Source organism: Pseudoliparis swirei, chromosome 18 (genome assembly GCF_029220125.1).
Source record: "Pseudoliparis swirei isolate HS2019 ecotype Mariana Trench chromosome 18, NWPU_hadal_v1, whole genome shotgun sequence".
NCBI classification, from domain to species: Eukaryota; Metazoa; Chordata; class Actinopteri; order Perciformes; family Liparidae; genus Pseudoliparis; species Pseudoliparis swirei.
In genome coordinates, this window is record NC_079405.1 from 58,783 (window position 1) to 85,429 (window position 26,647).

Below are 26,647 nucleotides of genomic sequence, written 5' to 3' on the forward strand. Positions count from 1 at the left end.
CTAGGAGCAGTGAGCTACTGGGAGTGGTGAGCACTGGGAGTAGTGAGTGCTAGGGCAGTGAGTACTGGGGCAGTGAGCACTGGGGTGGTGAGTGAGCAGTGAGCACTGGGAGCAGTGAGCACTAGGAGTGAGGTACTGGGGCAGTGAGCACTGGGAGTAGTGAGCACTAGGAGCAGTGAGCACCAGGGCAGTGAGCACTGGGGCAGTGAGCACCAGGAGCAGTGAGCACTAGGGCAGTGAGCACAGGAGCAGTGAGTACTAGGGCAGTGAGCACTAGGAGCAGTGAGGCACTGGGAGCAGTGAGCACTAGGAGCAGGAGCACCAGGAGCAGTGAGCACCAGGAGCAGTGAGCACTTTAGCAGTGAGTACTAGGAGCAGTGAGTACCAGGGCAGTGAGTACTAGGAGCAGTGAGCACCAGGGGCAGTGAGCACTAGGAGCAGTGAGCACTAGACAGAGTAGTGAGCACCAGGAGTAGTGAGCACTAGGAGCAGTGAGGAGCAGTGAGCACTAGGAGCAGTGAGCACTAGGAGCAGTGAGTACTAGGAGCAGTGAGCACTAGGAGCAGTGAGTACTAGGAGCAGTGAGCACTAGGAGCAGTGAGCACTAGGAGCAGTGAGCACTAGGAGCAGTGAGCACTAGGAGCAGTGAGCACTAGGAGCAGTGAGCACTAGGAGCAGTGAGCACTAGGAGCAGTGAGTACTAGGAGCAGTGAGCACTAGGAGTAGTGAGTACTAGGAGCAGTGAGTACTAGGAGCAGTGAGCACTAGGAGTAGTGAGTACTAGGAGCAGTGAGCACTAGGAGCAGTGAGCACTAGGAGTAGTGAGTACTAGGAGCAGTGAGCACTAGGAGTAGTGAGCACTAGGAGCAGTGAGCACTAGGAGCAGTGAGTACTAGGAGCAGTGAGTACTAGGAGCAGTGAGCACTAGGAGCAGTGAGCACTAGGAGCAGTGAGCACTAGGAGCAGTGAGCACTAGGAGCAGTGAGCACTAGGAGCAGTGAGTACTAGGAGCAGTGAGCACTAGGAGTAGTGAGCACTAGGAGTAGTGAGCACTAGGAGCAGTGAGCACTAGGAGCAGTGAGCACTAGGAGTAGTGAGTACTAGGAGTAGTGAGCACTAGGAGCAGTGAGCACTAGGAGCAGTGAGCACTGGGACAGTGAGTACTAGGGTGCTAGCAGTGAGCACTGGGAGTAGTGAGCACTAGGAGCAGTGAGCACTAGGGCAGTGAGTACTAGCAGTGAGCACTAGGAGCAGTGAGTACTAGGAGCAGTGAGTACTAGGAGCAGTGAGCACTAGGAGCAGTGAGTACTAGGAGCAGTGAGTACTAGGAGCAGTGAGTACTAGGAGCAGTGAGTACTAGGAGCAGTGAGTACTAGGAGCAGTGAGCACTAGGAGCAGTGAGTCAGGGGCAGTGGTGAGCACTAGGGCAGTGAGACCTGAGGTCGGCACGATGGGGATCTCTCCTCCATGTTTACCAAACCTCCTCTCTAGACTCTCCTGGACAGACACTGAGGGAGAGGGAGAGAAGAGAGAGGGGAGAGGGAGAGAAGAGAGGGGGGGGAGAGAGAGGGAGAGAGAGAGGGGAGAGAGAGAGAGGAGAGAAGGAAGAAGATTAGGGGAGACACACTACATACTACAGACAGACTGCAGACAGATGGCAGACGACAGACAGACTACAGACTAGACAGACAAGACAGACTACATACTACAGACAGACTACAGACAGACTACATACTACAGATATACTACAGACAGACTACATACTACAGACAGACTACATACTACAGACAGACTACAGACAGACTACATACTACAGACAGACTACATACATACTAGAGACAGACTACATACTACAGACAGACTACATACTACAGATATACTACAGACAGACTACAGACAACAGACAGACATACTACAGACAGACAGACTACAGACAGACAACAGACAGACTACAGACAGACTACATACTACAGACAGACTACATACTACAGACAGACTCCAGACTAGACAAACTACATACTACAGACAGACTACATACTACAGACAGACTACATACATACTAGAGACAGACTACATACTACAGACAGACTACATACTACAGACAGACTACATACTACAGACTACATACATACTAGAGACAGACTACAGACTACAGACAGACTACATACTACAGACAGACTCCAGACTAGACAAACTACAGACAGACTACATACATACTACATACTACAGACAGACTACAGACAGACTACATACTACAGACAGACTACAGACAGACTACAGACTAGACAAACTACATACTAGACAGACTACAGACAGACTACATACTACAGACAGACTCCAGACTAGACAAACTACATACTACAGACAGACTACAGACAGACTAGACAGACTACATACTACAGACAGACTACATACTACAGACAGACTACAGACAGACTCCAGACTAGACAAACTACATACTACAGACAGACTACAGACAGACTAGACAGACTACATACTACAGACAGACTACATACAGACTCCAGACTAGACAAACTACATACTACAGACAGACTACATACTACAGACAGACTACAGACTAGACAAACTACAGACTACAGACAGACTACAGACAGACTCCAGACTAGACAGACTACATACTACAGACAGACTACATACAGACTACATACTACAGACAGACTACAGCCTACAGACAGACTACATACTACAGACAGACTACAGCCTACAGACAGACTACATACTACAGACAGACTACATACAGACTACATACTACAGACAGACTACAGCCTACAGACAGACTACATACAGACTACATACTACAGACAGACTACAGCCTACAGACAGACTACATACTACATACAGACTACACTAGATATTAACTGCAAGCCAAGTAATTTGGATATTCATCCATTACGTCACAACTCGTATGTGTCATGGGAACAGTTTGGTCGAGACGATCTGAAACAACTGGTTACCTTGGGCGGATATTCAAATACTTCCAAACATGTTTAGCGATGCTTTTATAAATATTATTTCTAAATAATAAACAAATAAATAATATAATAGTGTAACGGACTGAGGGAAATGTTATGTTATAAATGTTATGTTCAGGATGTAAGTGAACGTCTCACGAGCTGGTAGCTGTGAGGCGTGTCTGTGATTGGACAGCGAGTGATGTTGTTGTGTGTGTTGTTGTGTTACGCCCCGTTCGGAGCAGACGTGAAGCTGGTTGGAGGCTTTCACGGCGTTTTGCTGTCGTTTTGGCGCAGGCTGCGGCCAACAGGAGCCTGTTCTATGTTCCTTGAATAAACACCCCATCAACCATCTACGTCTCGTAGCGTTCCTGACCCAGGGTCGCTACAATATAATATAAAAATAATAATTAAATAATGTTCAGAAATCATGATACAAAAATAATATTGATAAACTGTCTTGACATAATACAAGAGTTTAGAAAAAATGCTGCACAGCTGTCACATCTTGCAATCACAATTCCAATCAAGCAAGTACTTTAATTAGCAACATCTGTATGAAAGGAAACTGTATCAGACAAACAAAAGGAGGGAAAAAAAGACAAGAAGCTTCGATGGATCCACTTATGGTGCAAGAATTGCTTCAGTTCAAGCTAACAAATGCATTCCCTTCACATTAAAAAAAAAAAAAAGAGCGCTACATACTGAAAAGAAGGGCAGAGAGCTACCAGCTGATAGGTAAGGCAAACGGCACAACAGCGTGATATTTTTTCATGAACCTAGTTTTTTAAAATATAATTTAAAATGTTTTCACTGTAATCCCTAGATGGGGAACTCTTCTATCAATGTCGAAGGAAACAGGATGAGCAGCGGCATCATCTATCAAAAGTTGTGCTCTCGCCAGAAGAGGCAAATGCTTTATTTGTGGAGTTTGGACATGTTTGGAAGTATTTGAATATCCGCCCAAGGTAACCAGTTGTTTCAGATCGTCTCGACCAAACTGTTCCCATGACACATACGAGTTGTGACGTAATGGATGAATATCAAAATTACTTGGCTTGCAGTTAATATCTAGTGGCGTAGTGCATAGACTCCTCGGCTTTAGAGTTGCCATATTTTACGTGAAGGAGATCGAAACCAAGTCGTTGCGATCTTTTTATAAAAATATGTTTTTACATGTGTTTCTTCATGTGTGATGTGTAGTGCTCACTTGTACAATCGTAAATAGATGTGAAATGTGGCCTCAAGAGCTCCAGCAATATGTTCATCATTGTTTTGTGGATAGAACATTACTAGTATTCCATTCTTCCTGTTGTTCAGTGTTCGCAATGTTTCTAATCTCTGTTCACAGTACCATCGTCATTATATACTCGTCACGAAAGTCAATTAGTTGTTGTCAACATGCGTCGGTATTGTGTGGCTGTTGCGTTGCGAACAAGCATCGCTAAACATGTTTCAAAGTGTAAATATCCGAACAAGGTAACCAGTTGTTTCAGATCCCCTCCGCCAAACTGTTCCATGAAACAAAAGATGTGACGTAATGGTTGAATATATCAATTACTTGAGTTGAAACTAATATCTGGTGGCGCAGCGCACAGACTGCGCGGCTTAGAGTGCAGTCTCATTTTGCGTGACAGATCGAAACCAGGTCGGGCGATCTTTTTATTTGTTATTAAATGTATTTATTCCTCCGTGGCTGTGATGCGCTGCTCACTTATACAATCGTAATCGCCGAAATGGATATGAACGGAGGCTTGAAGACCTCCAGCAATATGTTTGTGAATGTGTCGAATCTGGTGAGCGAGACAGAGCCCCGCTGCAGATGTTAAGAGAACAGAACGCACGCGCAGGGAAACCAGTAGGTCTGAAAACCAGTAGGGGTGTAACACCGATTCCAACACAACCGGTATTACCCGGACCGAAACGCACATTTCGGTGCTTTTTTTCCGGTGCCTGAGCCGATTGAAATTGAAAAGAACTATTGTTGTGAGCTTCTGTGGTGACTCCGCCCTGTCAGCAGGTGACTCCGCCCTGTCAGCAGGTGACTCCGCCCTGTCAGCAGGTGACTCCGCCCTGTCAGCAGGTGACTCCGCCCTGTCAGCAGGTGACTCCGCCCTGTCAGCAGGTGACTCCGCCCTGTCAGCAGGTGACTCCGCCCTGTCAGCAGGTGACTCCGCCCTGTCAGCAGGTTGAGCCTCTCATATGTAACTGAGAGGAGGCGTGGCGTGTGTGACCAGTGAGGCCGTCACCGGTCCCCTGAACACGGGGAGACCGATGATGACGAGCAGCCGGAACTCAGGTTAGTACCGTAACGTTGATTGCAAGTCTTGCATTCATAAAAGTAGCCCAAGAAATAATAAATTATCCATTATAACCATGCTTAAGCTAGCTCGTAGCTAGCGCTAGCTACGAGCTACGAGCGTGACAGTCTGCTAGCAGATGTGTTGGTGTCCAGCGGTCCCGGCTGTATACCCGGTGTTACCGGGAATATAATGACGGAGGAATAAAGACCGTGGGGCGTCACTTTGTTTCAGTGTAACTCTCGCTGTCAGAAGCAAAACTTTATTTGTCACGTGTCATCTTCAGTCCCTCTGATTGGTTGTTCTCTTTGCCCATCAACACAGTGACAGGATTAACCCTATAAGGTCTGCACATGACAATACATATCACCTCATATAATGGAGAACATTGTGTATGTTAACAGTCTGATATCCGTTGTTTGTCAGTGCTCCATGATAACGGCTTCTACAGGGAATATGGCCAAAGAGGTTTTTAATGTCCTCAATGTGCGTAAAAAAAAAAAGTATCGGTTCAGGCACCGTTTAGGCACCGGTATCGTTTTAAAAGTACCGGTTTAGCACCGGTATCGGAAAAAACCCAAACGATACCCATCCCTAGTCACGACAGAGACTCACTCAGCAGGTGGTAGTTCGAGTCCCGCTCGTATTTGAAGGTAAGTCGTCCGTAACTGACGTGGTTCAGGTTCTTCAACCACTCGAAGTACGACACCGTCACACCTCCTGCATTCAGGTACATGTCCTAGAGGAGGCAAGGAGACGAGGAGGAGATACAAGAGGGAGATGGTGGTATTCCACCTTAAGGAGGGTATTCCACCTTCAGGAGTGTATTCCACCTTCAGGAGGGTATTCCACCTTAAGGAGTGTATTCCACCTTAAGGAGAGTATTCCACCTTAAGGAGGGTATTCCACCTTAAGGAGTGTATTCTACCTTCAGGAGTGTATTCCACCTTAAGGAGGGTATTCCACCTTAAGGAGTGTATTCCACCTTCAGGAGTGTATTCCACCTTCAGGAGGGTATTCCACCTTAAGGAGTGTATTCCACCTTAAGGAGGGTATTCCACCTTCAGGAGGGTATTCCACCTTAAGGAGTGTATTCTACCTTCAGGAGTGTATTCCACCTTAAGGAGGGTATTCCACCTTAAGGAGTGTATTCCACCTTAAGGAGTGTATTCCACCTTAAGGAGGGTATTGCACCTTAAGGAGTGTATTCCACCTTCAGGAGTGTATTCCACCTTCAGGAGTGTATTCCACCTTAAGGAGGGTATTCCACCTTAAGGAGGGTATTCCACCTTAAGGAGTGTATTCCACCTTAAGGAGGGTATTGCACCTTAAGGAGGTATTGCACCTTCAGGAGTGTATTCCACCTTAAGGAGGGTATTCCACCTTAAGGAGGGTATTGCACCTTAAGGAGGGTATTGCACCTTCAGGAGTGTATTCCACCTTAAGGAGGGTATTCCACCTTAAGGAGGGTATTGCACCTTAAGGAGGGTATTCCACCTTCAGGAGGGTATTCCACCTTAAGGAGGGTATTGCACCTTAAGGAGGGTATTCCACCTTAAGGAGGGTATTGCACCTTCAGGAGTGTATTCCACCTTAAGGAGGGTATTCCACCTTAAGGAGGGTATTGCACCTTAAGGAGGTATTCCACCTTCAGGAGGGTATTCCACCTTAAGGAGGGTATTGCACCTTAAGGAGGGTATTCCACCTTCAGGAGGGTATTCCACCTTAAGGAGGGTATTGCACCTTAAGGAGGGTATTCCACCTTAAGGAGTGTATTTCACCTTCAGGAGTGTATTCCACCTTAAGGAGGGTATTGCACCTTCAGGAGTGTATTCCACCTTCAGGAGTGTATTCCACCTTCAGGAGTGTATTCCACCTTCAGGAGGGTATTCCACCTTAAGGAGGGTATTGCACCTTAAGGAGAGTATTGCACCTTATGGAGGGTATTCCACCTTCAGGAGTGTATTCCACCTTAAGGAGTGTATTCCACCTTCAGGAGTGTATTCCACCTTAAGGAGGGTATTCCACCTTAAGGAGGGTATTCCACCTTAAGGAGAGTATTGCACCTTAAGGAGAGTATTCCACCTTAAGGAGGGTATTCCACCTTAAGGAGGGTATTCCACCTTAACTCACCGGGATCACCAGGATGTTTCTCTCCAGGAAGATCTGGTCGGCTGCAGGCGTCGTCGGCCCGTTGGCTCCCTCAGCGATGACCTGATGCATGATGGGAAAACAGCCACAGTATTGATCATGTGACCATGTATTGATCAGGTGTTGATCAGGTGACCAGGTGGTGACCAGGTGGTGATCGCTCACCTTGGCCTTGATCCTGTGGGCGTTGCTCTTGGTCAGCTGCTTCTCGCTGGCCGCTGGGATCAGGATGTCACAGTCGGCCTCCAGGATGCTGCCCTCGTAGGGCGCGGCGTTGGGGAAGCCCACGATGGTCCCGTGTTCCTGCAGAGGGCCACAGGCGGCACATATTATACTTCTCACTGCAGTTACACCGCGAGTCCAGCAGGCGGCGAACTGGTCCCACTACTGCACCACCAGTACTGACCAGCTTGTAGTCCTCCAGCTCTTTGGGGTTGATGCCGTTGGGGTTCCAGATGTTTCCGTCCATCTCTCCGATCCCAACACACTTGGCCCCTGAGCGATGAAGGTAGCGCATGGAGTGAAGACCCACATTACCAAAACCCTGCAGACAGGACAGAGGGCACAGTGAACCTCTGACATGCCACCCTGCAGATAGCACAGAGGGCACAGTGAACCTCCGATATGCCACCCTGCAGACAGGACGAAGGGCACAGTGAACCTGATATGCCACCCTCCAGACAGCACAGAGGGCACTGTGACATTCCACCCTGCAGACAGGACGAAGGGCACAGTACACCTCTCACATGCCACCCTGCAGACAGGACAGAGGGCACAGTACACCTCTCACATGCCACCCTGCAGACAGGGCAGAGGGCACAGTACACCTCTCACATGCCACCCTGCAGACAGGACAGAGGGCACAGTGAACCTGATATGCCACCCTGCAGACAGGACAGAGGGCACAGTGAACCTGATATGCCACCCTCCAGACAGCACAGAGGGCACTGTGACATTACACCCTGCAGACAGGGCAGAGGGCACAGTACACCTCTCACATGCCACCCTGCAGACAGGACAGAGGGCACAGTGAACCTCTGACATGCCACCCTGCAGACAGCACAGAGGGCACAGTGAACCTCCGATATGCCACCCTGCAGACAGGACGAAGGGCACAGTAAACCTCTGATATGCCACCCTGCAGAGGGCACATACCTGGATGACGAAGGTTTTGCCCTGCAGGCCGGGCTGCAGGCCCAGCCGGCTCATGAGCTCCGCCTCCTTGAGGAAGTTGTCGATGCCGTGGAAGACGCCGCGGCCGGTGGCCGACACGCGGCCGTGGATGCCGCCCTGGCTGATCGGCTTCCCGGTGACGCAGGCGTAGGCGTTGATGTCCTGAGGGCCGAGACAGGAAGTCAGAACACCACCACCCGAGAACAACAACACCACCCGAGAACAACAACAACACCACCACCCGAGAACAACAACACCACCACCACCCGAGAACAAGAACAACAACAACACCACCACCACCCGAGAACAACAACAACACCACCACCACCCGAGAACAAGAACAACACCACCACCACCCAACAACAACAACACCACCCGAGAACAACAACAACACCACCACCACCCGAGAACAACAACACCACCACCACCCGAGAACAACAACACCACCCGAGAACAACAACACCACCACCACAGAACAACAACACCACCCGAGAACAAGAACAACAACAACACCACCACCACCCGAGAACAACAACAACACCACCACCACCACCCGAGAGCAACAACAACACCACCACCCGAGAACAACAACAACACCACAGAACAACAACACCACCACCCGAGAACAACAACACCACCACCCGAGAACAACAACAACAACACCCGAGAACAACAACAACACCACCACCACCCGAGAACAACAACACCACCACAGAACAACAACAACACCACCCGAGAACAACAACAACACCACCACCACCTGAGAACAACACCACCCGAGAACAACAACACCACCACCCGAGAACAACAACATCACCAGAGAACAACAACAACAACACCACCACCACCACCGGTCCCATGTGACCTCCACCAGACCAGCAGCCTCCTGGCCCCTGTGGCCCCTGACTCACGTTGTGGCCCAGCGTGGTGGCGTAGGTGTCGGCGATCCAGGACATCTCCCTCTCCCCGGTGCTCATGTCCGGAGCCGGGACGTCGATGCCGGGCCCTGCAGACACACACAGCGTGAGGGCCCCGTGGACCTGGTTCCCCAACAGAACCAGGGCCTGGGCCCCTGCTCACCGATGAAGCCCTTCTTGGCCAGCTCCATGGTGAACCTCCTGGTGATCTTCTCCAGCTCGTTGTCCTGAGAACACAAAACACACGGCGCTACGTCAGCATGCTAAGCTAACCTAAGGAGGAGGAGGAGCCCTGAGGGTCAACTCCTCCTGGAGGAGGAGGAGCCCTGAGGGTCAACTCCTCCTCCTCCTCCTCCTGTTTAGACTCACTGAGTAGTTCCTGGGGTTGATCTTCACTCCAGCTTTGGCTCCACCAAACGGCACATCTGGAACACACACCCGTTAACTACACTGTACACACTGTACTACACAGTGTGTAGTACAGTGTGTGTTTGTGTACTGTGTGTTTGTTGTTGTGTACCGTGTGTTTGTTGTTGTGTACCGTGTGTTTGTTGTTGTGTACTGTGTGTTTGTTGTTGTGTACTGTGTGTTTGTTGTTGTGTACTGTGTGTGTTTGTTGTTGTGTACTGTGTGTTTGTTGTTGAGTACCGTGTGTTTGTTGTTGTGTACCGTGTGTTTGTTGTTGTGTACCGTGTGTTTGTTGTTCTGTACCGTGTGTTTGTTGTTCTGTACCGTGTGTTTGTTGTTGTGTACCGTGTGTTTGTTGTTGTGTACTGTGTGTGTACTGTGTGTGTGTTGTTGTGTACAGTGTGTTTGTTGTTGTGTACAGTGTGTTTGTTGTTGTGTACCGTGTGTTTGTTGTTGTGTACTGTGTGTTTGTTGTTGTGTACTGTGTGTGTTTGTTGTTGTGTACTGTGTGTTTGTTGTTGTGTACTGTGTTTGTTATTGTGTACTGTGTTTGTTGTTGTGTACTGTGTGTTGTTGTGTACTGTGTGTTTGTTGTTGTGTACTGTGTGTGTTTGTTGTTGTGTACTGTGTGTTTGTTGTTGTGTACTAGTTACACAAAGCAGGAATGCCTCTTGACTTCAAAGAGCAGCAGGTTCAGACATGTTTAAGGTGTGTGTCTGTGTGTGTGTCTCTGTGTGTGTGTCTGTGTGTGTCTCTGTGTGTGTATGTCTCTGTGTGTGTCTCTGTGTGTGTGTGTGTCTCTGTGTGTGTGTGTGTGTGTGTGTGTGTCTCTGTGTGTGTATGTGTGTGTGTCTCTGTGTGTGTATGTGTGTATGTCCTCACCTACTACAGCACACTTGTAGGTCATAAGAGAAGCCAGAGCTTTCACCTCGTCTACAGACACGTCAGGACTGTAACGGATTCCTGAAACACACACACACACACACACACAGAGAGAGAGAGACACACACACAGAGAGAGAGAGACACACACACACACACACAGAGAGAGAGAGAGACACACACACACACACACACACACAGAGAGAGAGAGACACACACAGACACAGAGAGACACACACACACACACACACACACACACAGAGAGAGACACACACAGTGAGACCAGGACCCTGTTGGTGGTTCAACGATGATTATAATCTCAGTTGCTCAACACACACACACACACACAACCCTAACCTAACACTAACCCTGACTGTCTGCATTCCTACCAGGGGAGGAAACTTTGTTAGATTTGAACAGAGCTGATAAAAACACACACAGACACACACACACACAGACAGAGACATACCAGTGGCGGCTGGTGAACATTTTTTTGGGGGGGCAGTTGGGCGACGCGGTTTAAATATCACTCAACAATGAGAAAGAGGTTGTGAGTAGAATATAGTAGAACACAAAGCTTTAAAGAACACAGCGTGCTCAACACGGTCCAACAACAACTAAACACACTGTGACTTTAGAGGCTCAGAGCAGCTTGAAGGAACATGGGGGGCGGGGCTTCAGACACATGGGGGGCGGGGCTTCAGAGGGTCACACAATAGAAGAGGTTCACCTCACATGGAAGAGGTTCAGAGTCAGAGAGATCACATGTTACATGGGGACAGAGTAGAGTCAGAGAGATCACATGTTCCATGGGGACAGAGTAGAGTCAGAGAGATCACATGTTACATGGGGACAGAGTAGAGTCAGAGATCACATGTTCCATGGGGGCAGAGTAGAGTCAGATCACATGTTCCATGGGGACAGAGTAGAGTCAGATCTCACATGTTCCATGGGGACAGAGTAGAGTCAGATCTCACATGTTACATGGGGACAGAGTAGAGTCAGAGAGATCACATGTTCCATGGGGACAGAGTAGAGTCAGATCACATGTTCCATGGGGACAGAGTAGAGTCAGATCACATGTTCCATGGGGACAGAGTAGAGTCAGATCACATGTTCCATGGGGACAGAGTAGAGTCAGAGATCACATGTTACATGGGGACAGAGTAGAGTCAGATCACATGTTCCATGGGGACAGAGTAGAGTCAGATCACATGTTCCATGGGGACAGAGTAGAGTCAGATCACATGTTCCATGGGGACAGAGTAGAGTCAGAGATCACATGTTACATGGGGACAGAGTAGAGTCAGAGATCACATGTTCCATGGGGACAGAGTAGAGTCAGAGATCACATGTTCCATGGGGACAGAGTAGAGTCAGAGATCACATGTTCCATGGGGACAGAGTAGAGTCAGAGATCACATGTTCCATGGGGACAGAGTAGAGTCAGAAAGATCACATGTTCCATGGGGACAGAGTAGAGTCAGAGAGATCACATGTTCCATGGGGACAGAGTAGAGTCAGAGATCACATGTTCCATGGGGACAGAGTAGAGTCAGAGATCACATGTTCCATGGGGACAGAGTAGTCAGAGAGATCACATGTTCCATGGGGACAGAGTAGAGTCAGAGATCACATGTTCCATGGGGACAGAGTAGAGTCAGAGAGATCACATGTTACATGGGGACAGAGTAGAGTCAGAGAGATCACATGTTCCATGGGGACAGAGTAGAGTCAGAGATCACATGTTACATGGGGACAGAGTAGAGTCAGAGATCACATGTTCCATGGGGACAGAGTAGAGTCAGAGATCACATGTTACATGGGGACAGAGTAGAGTCACAGAGATCACATGTTACATGGGGACAGAGTAGAGTCAGATCACATGTTCCATGGGGACAGAGTAGAGTCAGATCTCACATGTTCCATGGGGACAGAGTAGAGTCAGATCTCACATGTTACATGGGGACAGAGTAGAGTCACAGAGATCACATGTTCCATGGGGACAGAGTAGAGTCAGATCACATGTTCCATGGGGACAGAGTAGAGTCAGAGATCACATGTTACATGGGGACAGAGTAGAGTCAGATCACATGTTCCATGGGGACAGAGTAGAGTCAGATCACATGTTCCATGGGGACAGAGTAGAGTCAGATCACATGTTCCATGGGGACAGAGTAGAGTCAGAGATCACATGTTCCATGGGGACAGAGTAGAGTCAGAGATCACATGTTACATGGGGACAGAGTAGAGTCAGAGATCACATGTTCCATGGGGACAGAGTAGAGTCAGAGATCACATGTTCCATGGGGACAGAGTAGAGTCAGAGATCACATGTTCCATGGGGACAGAGTAGAGTCAGAGATCACATGTTCCATGGGGACAGAGTAGAGTCAGAGATCACATGTTCCATGGGGACAGAGTAGAGAGATCACATGTTCCATGGGGACAGAGTAGAGTCAGAGAGATCACATGTTCCATGGGGACAGAGTAGAGTCAGAGAGATCACATGTTACATGGGGACAGAGTAGAGTCAGAGATCACATGTTACATGGGGACAGAGTAGAGTCAGAGATCACATGTTACATGGGGACAGAGTAGTCAGAGATCACATGTTCCATGGGGACAGAGTAGAGTCAGAGATCACATGTTCCATGGGGACAGAGTAGAGTCAGAGATCACATGTTCCATGGGGACAGAGTAGAGTCAGATCACATGTTCCATGGGGACAGAGTAGAGTCAGATCACATGTTCCATGGGGACAGAGTAGAGTCAGATCACATGTTCCATGGGGACAGAGTAGAGTCAGATCACATGTTCCATGGGGACAGAGTAGAGTCAGATCACATGTTCCGTGGGGACAGAGTAGAGTCAGATCACATGTTCCGTGGGGACAGAGTAGAGTCAGATCACATGTTCCGTGGGGACAGAGTAGAGTCAGATCACATGTTCCGTGGGGACAGAGTAGAGTCAGATCACATGTTCCATGGGGACAGAGTAGAGTCAGATCACATGTTCCATGGGGACAGAGTAGTCAGATCACATGTTCCATGGGGACAGAGTAGAGTCAGATCACATGTTCCATGGGGACAGTAGAGTCAGATCACATGTTCCATGGGGACAGAGTAGAGTCAGATCACATGTTCCATGGGGACAGAGTAGAGTCAGATCACATGTTCCATGGGGACAGAGCAGAGTCAGATCACATGTTCCATGGGGACAGAGCAGAGTCAGATCACATGTTCCATGGGGACAGAGTAGTCAGATCACATGTTCCATGGGGACAGAGTAGAGTCAGATCACATGTTCCATGGGGACAGAGTAGAGTCAGATCACATGTTCCATGGGGACAGAGTAGAGTCAGATCACATGTTCCATGGGGACAGAGTAGAGTCAGATCACATGTTCCATGGGGACAGAGTAGAGTCAGATCACATGTTCCATGGGGACAGAGCAGAGTCAGATCACATGTTCCATGGGGACAGAGCAGAGTCAGATCACATGTTCCATGGGGACAGAGTAGAGTCAGAGATCACATGTTCCATGGGGACAGAGTAGAGTCAGATCACATGTTCCATGGGGACAGAGTAGAGTCAGATCACATGTTCCATGGGGACAGAGTAGAGTCAGATCACATGTTCCATGGGGACAGAGTAGTCAGATCACATGTTCCATGGGGACAGAGTAGAGTCAGATCACATGTTCCATGGGGACAGAGCAGAGTCAGATCACATGTTCCATGGGGACAGAGTAGAGTCAGATCACATGTTCCATGGGGACAGAGTAGAGTCAGAGATCACATGTTCCATGGGGACAGAGTAGAGTCAGATCACATGTTCCATGGGGACAGAGTAGAGTCAGATCACATGTTCCATGGGGACAGAGTAGAGTCAGATCACATGTTCCATGGGGACAGAGTAGAGTCAGATCACATGTTCCATGGGGACAGAGTAGTCAGATCACATGTTCCATGGAGACAGAGTAGAGTCAGATCACATGTTCCATGGGGACAGAGTAGAGTCAGATCACATGTTCCATGGGGACAGAGTAGAGTCAGATCACATGTTCCATGGGGACAGAGTAGAGTCAGATCACATGTTCCATGGGGACAGAGTAGAGTCAGATCACATGTTCCATGGGGACAGAGTAGAGTCAGATCACATGTTCCATGGGGACAGAGTAGAGTCAGATCACATGTTCCATGGGGACAGAGTAGAGTCAGATCACATGTTCCATGGGGACAGAGTAGAGTCAGATCACATGTTCCATGGGGACAGAGTAGAGTCAGATCACATGTTCCATGGGGACAGAGTAGAGTCAGATCACATGTTCCATGGGGACAGAGTAGAGTCAGATCACATGTTCCATGGGGACAGAGTAGAGTCAGATCACATGTTCCATGGGGACAGAGTAGAGTCAGATCACATGTTCCATGGGGACAGAGTAGAGTCAGATCACATGTTCCATGGGGACAGAGTAGAGTCAGATCACATGTTCCATGGGGACAGAGTAGAGTCAGATCACATGTTACATGGGGACAGAGTAGAGTCAGATCACATGTTACATGGGGACAGAGTAGAGTCAGATCACATGTTCCATGGGGACAGAGTAGAGTCAGATCACATGTTCCATGGGGACAGAGTAGAGTCAGATCACATGTTCCGTGGGGACAGAGTAGAGTCAGATCACATGTTCCGTGGGGACAGAGTAGAGTCAGATCACATGTTCCGTGGGGACAGAGTAGAGTCAGATCACATGTTCCATGGGGACAGAGCAGAGTCAGATCACATGTTCCATGGGGACAGAGTAGAGTCAGATCACATGTTCCATGGGGACAGAGTAGAGTCAGATCACATGTTCCATGGGGACAGAGTAGAGTCAGATCACATGTTCCATGGGGACAGAGTAGAGTCAGAGATCACATGTTCCATGGGGACAGAGTAGAGTCAGATCACATGTTCCATGGGGACAGAGTAGAGTCAGAGATCACATGTTCCATGGGGACAGAGTAGAGTCAGAGATCACATGTTCCATGGGGACAGAGTAGAGTCAGATCACATGTTCCATGGGGACAGAGTAGAGTCAGATCACATGTTCCATGGGGACAGAGTAGAGTCAGATCACATGTTCCATGGGGACAGAGTAGAGTCAGATCACATGTTCCATGGGGACAGAGTAGAGTCAGATCACATGTTCCATGGGGACAGAGTAGAGTCAGATCACATGTTCCATGGGGACAGAGTAGAGTCAGATCACATGTTCCATGGGGACAGAGTAGAGTCAGATCACATGTTCCATGGGGACAGAGTAGAGTCAGATCACATGTTCCATGGGGACAGAGTAGAGTCAGATCACATCTTCCATGGGGACAGAGTAGAGTCAGATCACATGTTCCATGGGGACAGAGTAGAGTCAGATCACATGTTCCATGGGGACAGAGTAGAGTCAGATCACATGTTCCATGGGGACAGAGTAGAGTCAGATCACATGTTCCATGGGGACAGAGTAGAGTCAGATCACATGTTCCATGGGGACAGAGTAGAGTCAGATCACATGTTCCATGGGGACAGAGTAGAGTCAGATCACATGTTCCATGGGGACAGAGTAGAGTCAGATCACATGTTCCATGGGGACAGAGTAGAGTCAGATCACATGTTCCATGGGGACAGAGTAGAGTCAGATCACATGTTCCATGGGGACAGAGTAGAGTCAGATCACATGTTCCATGGGGACAGAGTAGAGTCAGATCACATGTTCCATGGGGACAGAGTAGAGTCAGATCACATGTTCCATGGGGACAGAGTAGAGTCAGATCACATGTTCCATGGGGACAGAGTAGAGTCAGATCACATGTTCCATGGGGACAGAGTAGAGTCAGATCACATGTTCCATGGGGACAGAGTAGAGTCAGATCACATGTTCCATGGGGACAGAGTAGAGTCAGATCACATGTTCCATGGGGACAGAGTAGAGTCAGATCACATGTTCCATGGGGACAGAGTAGAGTCAGATCACATGTTCCATGGGGACAGAGTAGAGTCAGATCACATGTTCCATGGGGACAGAGTAGAGTCAGATCACATGTTCCATGGGGACAGAGTAGAGTCAGATCACATGTTCCATGGGGACAGAGTAGAGTCAGATCACATGTTCCATGGGGACAGAGTAGAGTCAGATCACATGTTCCATGGGGACAGAGTAGAGTCAGATCACATGTTCCATGGGGACAGAGTAGAGTCAGATCACATGTTCCATGGGGACAGAGTAGAGTCAGATCACATGTTCCATGGGGACAGAGTAGAGTCAGATCACATGTTCCATGGGGACAGAGTAGAGTCAGATCACATGTTCCATGGGGACAGAGTAGAGTCAGATCACATGTTCCATGGGGACAGAGTAGAGTCAGATCACATGTTCCATGGGGACAGAGTAGAGTCAGATCACATGTTCCATGGGGACAGAGTAGAGTCAGATCACATGTTCCATGGGGACAGAGTAGAGTCAGATCACATGTTCCATGGGGACAGAGTAGAGTCAGATCACATGTTCCATGGGGACAGAGTAGAGTCAGATCACATGTTCCATGGGGACAGTAGAGTCAGATCACATGTTCCATGGGGACAGAGTAGAGTCAGATCACATGTTCCATGGGGACAGAGTAGAGTCAGAGAGATCACATGTTCCATGGGGACAGAGTAGAGATCACATGTTCCATGGGGACAGAGTAGAGTCAGATCACATGTTACATGGGGACAGAGTAGAGTCAGATCACATGTTCCATGGGGACAGAGTAGTCAGATCACATGTTACATGGGGACAGAGAGTCAGATCACATGTTACATGGGGACAGAGTAGTCAGATCACATGTTCCATGGGGACAGTAGAGTCAGATCACATGTTCCATGGGGACAGAGTAGAGTCAGATCACATGTTCCATGGGGACAGTAGAGTCAGATCACATGTTCCATGGGGACAGAGTAGAGTCAGATCACATGTTCCATGGGGACAGAGCCTCTCCTGTAGAGTCGCTCCTCTCTAAAGTCTCCATAACTCTCTGGTTAAAGTCATCATGTCTGTAATCAGCCTCCATCATTCTGAGGGAATGTGTCTGTTTCACAACTTCTTCCTTGTGTTTCGATGCCAGTTCGGTCTGAGACAGGGTTAGCTTCATGCTGTTAGCTCGTTAGCTCCATGCTGTTAGCTCGTTAGCTTCATGCCGTTAGCTTCATGCCGTTAGCTCGTTAGCTTCATGCCGTTAGCTCATTAGCTTCATGCCGTTAGCTCGTTAGCTCCATGCTGTTAGCTTCATGCTGTTAGTTAGATGCTGCGTTAACATTCGTGCTTTACACTAGTCTGCAGCTCTTTAGGCCCCTCCCCCCGTTGTAGTCCAGAGAGTTTCAGTCCCTTTGGAACAACAGACAGGGGAAACTAAACAGCATTACTCACTGAGCTCCAGCTAACAGCTCCGTTAGCTAACAGCTCCGTTAGCTACCTGCTCCCGTAGCTCCGTGGAGCTCTCTGGCTGAGGGAACGATACCGGTCTCTGATTGGCCGAATAGTCCAGTCACGTGAAATAAGAAACGATGTCATTGGCCAGAGTGCACATGTTTTGCCCCAAGATTCACGTTTCATCCTCCAATGAGAAGCCGTCCTTGCCGAAACGACCGTGAAATGTTTGCTCGCTGCCGCACACACACGTTGGGCCGGTGTCCCGTAAAGGGGGCGGGGCTTCTCTCCGTGAGGATGAGTGGCGATATATTATTTATGTCACATTTAACTTAAGTGGTTGTTGACAGGCTGACGGTCTCCCACACACATGTAGCGCGTCAACACAGTTTATTTACTATTTAAATGATTTGGTATATCATGTTTATTGACAGGATATATTATATTTTGTTCTTCATCTCGAAATTTTAAAAGGGGCGTCGCCCTAGCGCCCCCTATGGACGCACCGCCACTGATACATACATACATACAGAGAAGCACACACACACATACAGAGACACACATACACACACGCACACACAGACACACACACGCACATACAGAGACACACATACACACACACACACATACACACAGAGACACACATGCACATACACACATACAGAGACACACATGCACACACACACACACAGAGACACACACACATACACACAGAGACACACATGCACATACAGACGCACATACACACATGCACATACACACACACACAGAGACACACACACATACAGAGACACACATACACACACACACACGCACATACAGAGACACACATGCACACACACACGCACATACAGAGACACACATGCACATACAGACGCACATACACACATGCACATACACACACACACATACAGAGACACACATACACACGCACATACAGAGACACACATGCACATACAGAGACGCACATACACACATGCACATACACATGCACATACACACAGAGACGCACATACACACACGCACACATAGTTGTTGACATGGTGAATGTTGTTGTTGTTATGGTGAATGTTGTTGTTTACCAGTTTAAAGCAACAACGAGAAACTTTTTACTGATGGAGACTCAGGATCAGGACCAGGACTACCAGAGACTGGACCAGGACCACCAGAGACTGGACCAGGACCACCAGAGACTGGACCAGGACTACCAGAGACTGGACTAGGACTACCAGAGACTGGACCAGGACTACCAGAGACTGGACCAGGACCAGGACTACCAGAGACTGGACTAGGACTACCAGAGACTGGACCAGGACTACCAGAGACTGGACCAGGACTACCAGAGACTGGACCAGGACTACCAGAGACTGGACCAGGACTACCAGAGACTGGACCAGGACCAGGACTACCAGAGACTGGACTAGGACTACCAGAGACTGGACCAGGACTACCAGAGACTGGATCTGGACCAGGACTACCAGAGACTGGACCAGGACCAGGACTACCAGAGACTGGACCAGGAATACCAGAGACTGGACCAGGACTACCAGAGACTGGACCAGGACCAGGACTACCAGAGACTGGACCAGGACTACCAGAGACTGGATCTGGACCAGGACTACCAGAGACTGGACCAGGACTACCAGAGACTGGACCAGGACCAGGACTACCAGAGGCTGGTCCAGGACCAGTTAGTGTTCCTCACAGTCCACCTGGAGGGTCATCTTTTCACCTGGACAGGTGCTCATAGGGACCAGCCCCTGGCCCCCTACACCTCCTCCCTATACGTGCACGCACACACACACACGCGCGCGCGCGCGGCTCACCTCCCTTGCAGGGGGTCCGGTGCTGGCTGTGCTGGGCCCGGTACCCCTCCACCACCTCCCACTCGCCCGAGTCCTTCCGGATGGGGAAGCAGACGCTCAGCACGTGGTTGCAGGGCTTGATGACGCGCAGGATCCCGCGGACGCGCTTCCGCTTCTGCTCGGCGGTCTCGCGGGTCTTCAGGCTCTCCACCAGGCGGTCCTCCACCATGGCGGCGCCCCGGTCGAAGAAGCCCTCCACCATGCTGAGGAAGTTCGGGTCGTCGTCCCGGTCCACGGACTGGCTGTAGCCGCGGTGCCGCAGCAGCGACGCGGCGGGAGCGACGCGGACGGAGCCCCCCGAGCCCAGGACGCGGCCCGCCCCCCGGCTGAGAGTCTCCCCGAAGTACCGGTACATTTCAGAGCTTTACAGGAGTTGGTCCGGGTCTGAGGGAGGACGCGCAGCGCGGGACACGGACACTTGTAGCGCGGCAGGAGGAGCGGCGGCGCCGCCTCTTTCTGCTGCGTATGCGCGTGACACGAGACCTCGTTTAAACTTTGACACCGGGTTTTCTTGGCCGGGGGGTGAAGGGAGAGGGGGGGGGGGTGTTTGTTTACACTTGTGTTTGTTTACACTTGAGTTTATTTGTCATTCTAAATAAAACCCGGGGCGGTGATGAACCTCGAAGAAGAAGAAGAAGAAGAAGAAGAAGAAGAAGAAGAAGAAGAAGAAAAGTCGCGTGTTGCCGCGGAACGTTCACACGGTTTAAAAGCGTCAGTACGCGACCGGAATGTTCATACTTTATTTACAACTTTCATTTAGTTTGTAATTTATAGTGTAGTTGTTTTTACTAATCCAAGCAGGAAGGTTTGTTAAATATGGAACTTGAGTGCAGAAGTTAAACTAAAGGGAGACAATAAAACACCTTGTCAAGAGATGATATAAGAGTGTGGTAGTATTTAAACCAGGAGGCAGGACATGTACATGACTTCAGTCTTGTGATGGAGAAGGAAAAACAAATAATATGGTAAATTAAATCCAAATTTTCTCTCACAAACACACACAAACACACACACACACACACACACACACACACACACAGAGAACAGACAAGCGACACCAGGGACACAGGGAAACGAGCCATATCCTAAATATATGTATGTATGTATATACACATATATATGTGTATATACATATATGTATATATGTACACTACCGTTCAAAAGTTTGGGATCACCCAGACAATTTCGTGTCTTCCATGAAAAATCACACTTTTATTTATCAAATGAATATAAGAAGAACACTGGAGTGATGATGAAATGGGCCTCTATACACCTCTGGAGATATGTCATTAGAAACCAGACGTTTCACCTAGAAGAGTCATTTACCACATTAACAATGTAGAGAGGGTATTGTTGATTAATGTTATCTTTATTGAAAAAACAGTGCTTTACTTTGAAGAATAAGGACATTTCTAAGTGATCCCAAACTTTTGAACGGTAGTGTATATATACATATATATATATATATGTATATATACACATATATGTATATGTATATATACATATATGTGTATATATACATATATACATGTTTATATATATGTATATACAGTGGCGGGCCGTGGGCCTGGGGCCTGGGCCTTCAGTGAGGTCCTACACAGTCCCACCCGAATTAATCCACCTCTTATTCCTCTCATTATGATGCCATGGCTGTAGACCAGGGCTGCTCAATACGTCGATCGCGGCGTAGTATTGGTAGATCGCATGACATAAAAAAAAATGGGCCCGCCCCCGTCATTTTCTCTATAGCACGTCTTTGTTCATTTATTAAACTAAACAGCCGTCTGATGTTGATCGTATCTACACAACAGCATGTCATTTCTCTCGGCTCTCCGTCTCGCGCGTTGCAGAATGCATCGGGACGGAGAAAAAGAAGAAGAAAAAAGTCACTTGCACGAGTTTGTTCACTAAACAGGGCATTGTCGCACCCAAAGCAGATTTCAAGTATATGCTCGACCAAATCGACATCTTCTCCTCCTTCCGCCATTGTGGGTTGAAAAAACAGCTTTGTAGTCCGCGAATTAATTCCTTTATCAAATTCAGTTTCCTAGTTCTAAGGTTCTGCATATACCTGCCCATAGACCCCGCCTCTCAATATTGGTAATCCAATCAAAAGACGTGCAACACTCCGCCTGCTAGCTGCTCCTGTGCCGGTTCCGGGGCCTTCTAGAAGGCCTAGAGGAGCCAACTCTAAAGCTGATTGGTTGACACAACATTGTCATTCCCATTCACTTGAAGCTACCAGCGCCCGCAATGTTGATTCTGAAGGCCTAAGGGCAGATTTTAGCCCCCTGGCAACACACGATGGCTGAATATGATTGGATAAAAGATCGAACATAAAGACCAGCCCTCCAAATCTCAACCTGGCACTGGCAGCAGCGCAACCAAGAGGAACGCTATGAAATTAAGAGAATAATTCTTACTCTGGGAAATAATTGAATACATATTTGTGGGGAAATATATTTAGAAAAAAATATATATTCTGATGATGTTTAGGCCAGCAGAGAAGGCCTTGCTGGCCCTGACGGCCCGCCACTGTGTATATATATATATGTATATGTATATATACATATATATGTATATGTATATATGTGTCGAAGGTTGGGAAAAGATGACCAGGAGGACAAAGTAAAATTCAAAACAAAGTGGATTTAATCAAGTGTGATAGAACAAAAGTCCAAAGACACAAAACATTTACCGTGCAGCACGGGCCTGATGGAGTCGGCTCAAAGCATCGCTCAATAACAGACTGCAGTTCTCCAGGAGAACATGGCTCTTTATATCTTTAAGAGCCAGCGTGATTAGATCATATAGATGGAGACGTCACTTGGTTAAAAGTAGCAATCGTTGGAGCTCAGGGTGGAGATCAGGGTGGAGCTCAGGGTGGAGATCAGGGTGGAGCTCAGGGTGGAGATCAGGGTGGAGATCAGGGTGGAGATCAGGGTGGAGATCAGGGTGGAGCTCAGGGTGGTGCCACCCTCTGGGCTCTGATCTTCTCCCCATCGTCATGATCAGTGTGTGTGTTGTTCTCCATCTAAAGCAGTCTCTACTAAGGAGGTGCTGGTTTCTTTCATATAATAACCACCAAAAAGGCTTTGAAACTATCTGTTGCTTTCATAAACCAGTTATTGACGGTGACAGGTACGGCTCTTATCAAATCTCAATTCTACGACTGAGGGGTCAGAGTGAGGTCAGAGCCTGTGTGGATGTGTCCTCTTCTGGCCGAGGTCCAGAAGAGTTGGTGCCTGTGTGCTTCTCATCCAGAGTGTCAGTGTGTTCCATGAGCTGCTCTCTCTGGTCAGGCCCGACTGCCATAGGAGGACACAAGGTCTGGTGCTTCAGGCCTTCATGCAAAGTGAGGGACATGGGGTACTATGTATGTATTTTTATATTCTTAACATATGTATATATATATATATAATATCTACATCCATTCAAGTACATATACAAGCATCTCAACAAATATTAATACACTATCCCCAAATTATTGTTAAAAGGGTTGAAATGTATAATAATAATCTTGAGGTACTTTATGTTCTCAATCCTTCCATTCTACTACATCTCGTTGTATTTACTGTATAATACTCTTCATAACAAGTACTTTTACTTTTGCTACTTTTAAGTTTATTTTGATGTTAATATCATTGAACCTTTACTTGAATAACTTTTTGAATGCAGTATTTGTACAACAATATAGTCAGAGTGCCCTTTAAATCAAGATGGCAGAAGGGGAGGAGTCAGACTCCTCTCGTCCTGCAGGGGGCGGTGCCCTTTAAATCAAGATGGCAGAAGGGGAGGAGTCAGACTCCTCTCGTCCTGCAGGGGGCGGTGCCCTTTAAATCAAGATGGCAGAAGGGGAGGAGTCAGACTCCTCTCGTCCTGCAGGGGGCGGTGCCCTTTAAATCAAGATGGCAGAAGGGGAGGAGTCAGACTCCTCTCGTCCTGCAGGGGGCGGTGCCCTTTAAATCAAGATGGCAGAAGGGGAGGAGTCAGACTCCTCTCGTCCTGCAGGGGGCGGTGCCCTTTAAATCAAGATGGCAGAAGGGGAGGAGTCAGACTCCTCTCGTCCTGCAGGGGGTGGTGCCCTTTAAATCAAGATGGCAGAAGGGGAGGAGTCAGACTCCTCTCGTCCTGCAGGGGGCGGTGCCCTTTAAATCAAGATGGCAGAAGGGGAGGAGTCAGACTCCTCTCGTCCTGCAGAGGGCGGTGCCCTTTAAATCAATATGTCAGAAGGGGGAGGAGTTAGACTATCCTCGTCCTGCAGGGGGCGGTGCCCTTTAAATCAAGATGGCAGAAGGGGAGGAGTCAGACTCCTCTCGTCCTGCAGGGGGCGGTTCCCTTTAAATCAAGATGGCAGAAGGGGAGGAGTCAGACTGTTCTCGTCCTGCAGGGGGCGGTGCCCTTTAAATCAAGATGGCAGAAGGGGAGGAGTCAGACTTCTCTCGTCCTGCAGGGGGCGGTTCCCTTTAAATCAAGATGGCAGAAGGGGAGGAGTCAGACTGTTCTCGTCCTGCAGGGGGCGGTGCCCTTTAAATCAAGATGGCAGAAGGGGAGGAGTCAGACTTCTCTCGTCCTGCAGGGGGCGGTTCCCTTTAAATCAAGATGGCAGAAGGGGAGGAGTCAGACTGTTCTCGTCCTGCAGGGGGCGGTGCCCTTTAAATCAAGATGGCAGAAGGGGAGGAGTCAGACTTCTCTCGTCCTGCAGAGGGCGGTGCCCTTTAAATCAATATGTCGGAAGGGGGAGGAGTTAGACTCTTCTCATCCTTCAGGGGGCGGTGCCCTTTAAATCAAGATGGCAGAAGGGGGAGGAGTCATCTCTAAGGTCACAGTTCAAGATGGCGCTCCACAGAGGGCGACGTCGCGGAGCTCTCCGAGTCAACTTGTTCAGTCTCTGGAAAACAAGGTGGACGAGCTACATGCTCGGATTTCCATGCAGAAGGACATTCGGGATTGCTCCATACTGTGTTTCTGTGAAACCTGGCTGGGGGAGAAAACACCCGACGAGGCAATTACACCAGATGGCTACACGGTCTTCAGAGAGGACCGATGCGCTGTGGAAAGCGGAAAGACTCGCGGAGGAGGAACGGCCGCACTCGTCAAAAGATCCTGGTGCACCGACAGTAAGATCATATCAACATCTTGCTCTGAACATGTGGAGGATCTGACTTTGAGGCTAAGACCATTTTATTTGCCCAGAGAACTGCAATGTATCATTGTGAGTGTTGTGTATATCCCCCCCTCCGCTAAGGAGGAGGCTGCACTGAAGGAGCTACACGACATGATCAGTGAGCATGAAAACACAGATCCCGACGCTGCTGTCATTATTCTGGGAGATTTTAATCACTGCAATCTCCGGAAAAATATGCCCAAACTGCATCAGTTTGTGACCTTCCCCACCAGGGGAAATAAAACACTGGACCAATGCTACAGCAACATCAGGAATGCCTTCTCAGCTGAACCAAAACCCCATTTTGGAAAGTCTGACCACATGGCAATCCGGCTCAAACCAGTCTACAACAAAAGGCTCAAGACAAAGCCAGTACTCGTCAGAACCTTTAACACCTGGACTGATGGGGCACAGGCTAGCCTTCAGGGCTGCTTTGAGGCCACAGACTGGAGCACCTTCAAAGTGGCCACCAACGACATCCACGAATACACAGAGACTGTGAGTGACTACATCAGCTGGTGTCGTCCCTATGTGCACCTCCCAGGACTGTGCGTATGTTCCCAACCAAAAACCCTGGTTTAATGGAGACATAAAAATAACATCAGGAAGAGACGGGCGCCTTCAAGTCAGGAGACCAAGAGGAGTATATGAGAGCCGCGAGCTGCAGAAGTCCATCAGAGCAGCAAAGAGGGCTCACTCCCAAAAACTTGAAGGCTACTATCTCAACCACAACACGCGCAGGATGTGGCAGGATCCAGTCTGTCACTAACTACAAGAAAACCACAACAACCACAGACCCCCGTGATCCCACCCTTCCAGACAGCCTCAACTACTTTTATGCCAGGTTCGACAGGCTGAATACGGACACACCCTCAAAAGCCCCCTGTGACCCCATGGACTTTGCCTTTCAGGTGACTCACACACAGGTCCTGAAGGCCCTGAAGAGGGTAAACCCCTACAAGGCTGTGGGACCTGATGGAGTTCCCCCCAAAGTCCTAAAGGTCTGTGGGGAACAACTAGCCGGAGTGTATGCTGACATCTTTAACCTGTCACTATCTCAGGCTGTAGTTCCCCGTATCTTTAAATCCTCCATCATCATACCAGTCCCCAAAAAACCAGACACACCCACCTTAAATGACTTCAGGCCAGTGGCACTCACACCAGTCGCCATGAAGTGCCTAGAAAAACTGGTCCTCGCCCACATCAACCACACGGTCCCGGACAATGTCGACCCCCTCCAGTTTGCATACCGCCCCAACCGATCAGTGGATGGCGCGGTAGCAATAGCTCTACACCACACTCTGCAACACCTGGAAAGCCGCAGAACGTATGCCAGAATGCTTTTCCTGGACTATAGTTCTGCCTTT

The 26,647-nt window shown here is 48.7% G+C and overlaps 2 protein-coding genes across 2 annotated transcripts in view; one reads left to right on the top strand and one right to left on the bottom strand.

Moving 5' to 3' along the window:
* LOC130207811 (glutamate dehydrogenase, mitochondrial-like) lies at positions 1-20,613 on the bottom strand. The gene is made up of 12 exons (XM_056436526.1): positions 20,075-20,613; positions 10,804-10,884; positions 9,883-9,938; positions 9,677-9,740; positions 9,508-9,602; positions 8,579-8,758; positions 7,830-7,967; positions 7,589-7,726; positions 7,406-7,486; positions 5,888-6,011; positions 1,437-1,508; positions 1-197 (listed from the first exon to the last, which is right to left on the bottom strand). Exons 1-12 carry the CDS (start codon positions 20,466-20,468, stop codon positions 1-3), a joined length of 1,620 nt encoding a protein of 539 aa, XP_056292501.1. The 5' UTR covers positions 20,469-20,613.
* Positions 20,378-26,647, top strand: part of shld2 (shieldin complex subunit 2) — an 18,431-nt gene continuing 12,161 nt past the window's right edge. The window contains exon 1 of the mRNA XM_056436922.1: positions 20,378-20,462. The gene's annotated coding sequence lies outside the window, so the exon portion shown is untranslated. The remainder of the gene's footprint in view (positions 20,463-26,647) is intronic.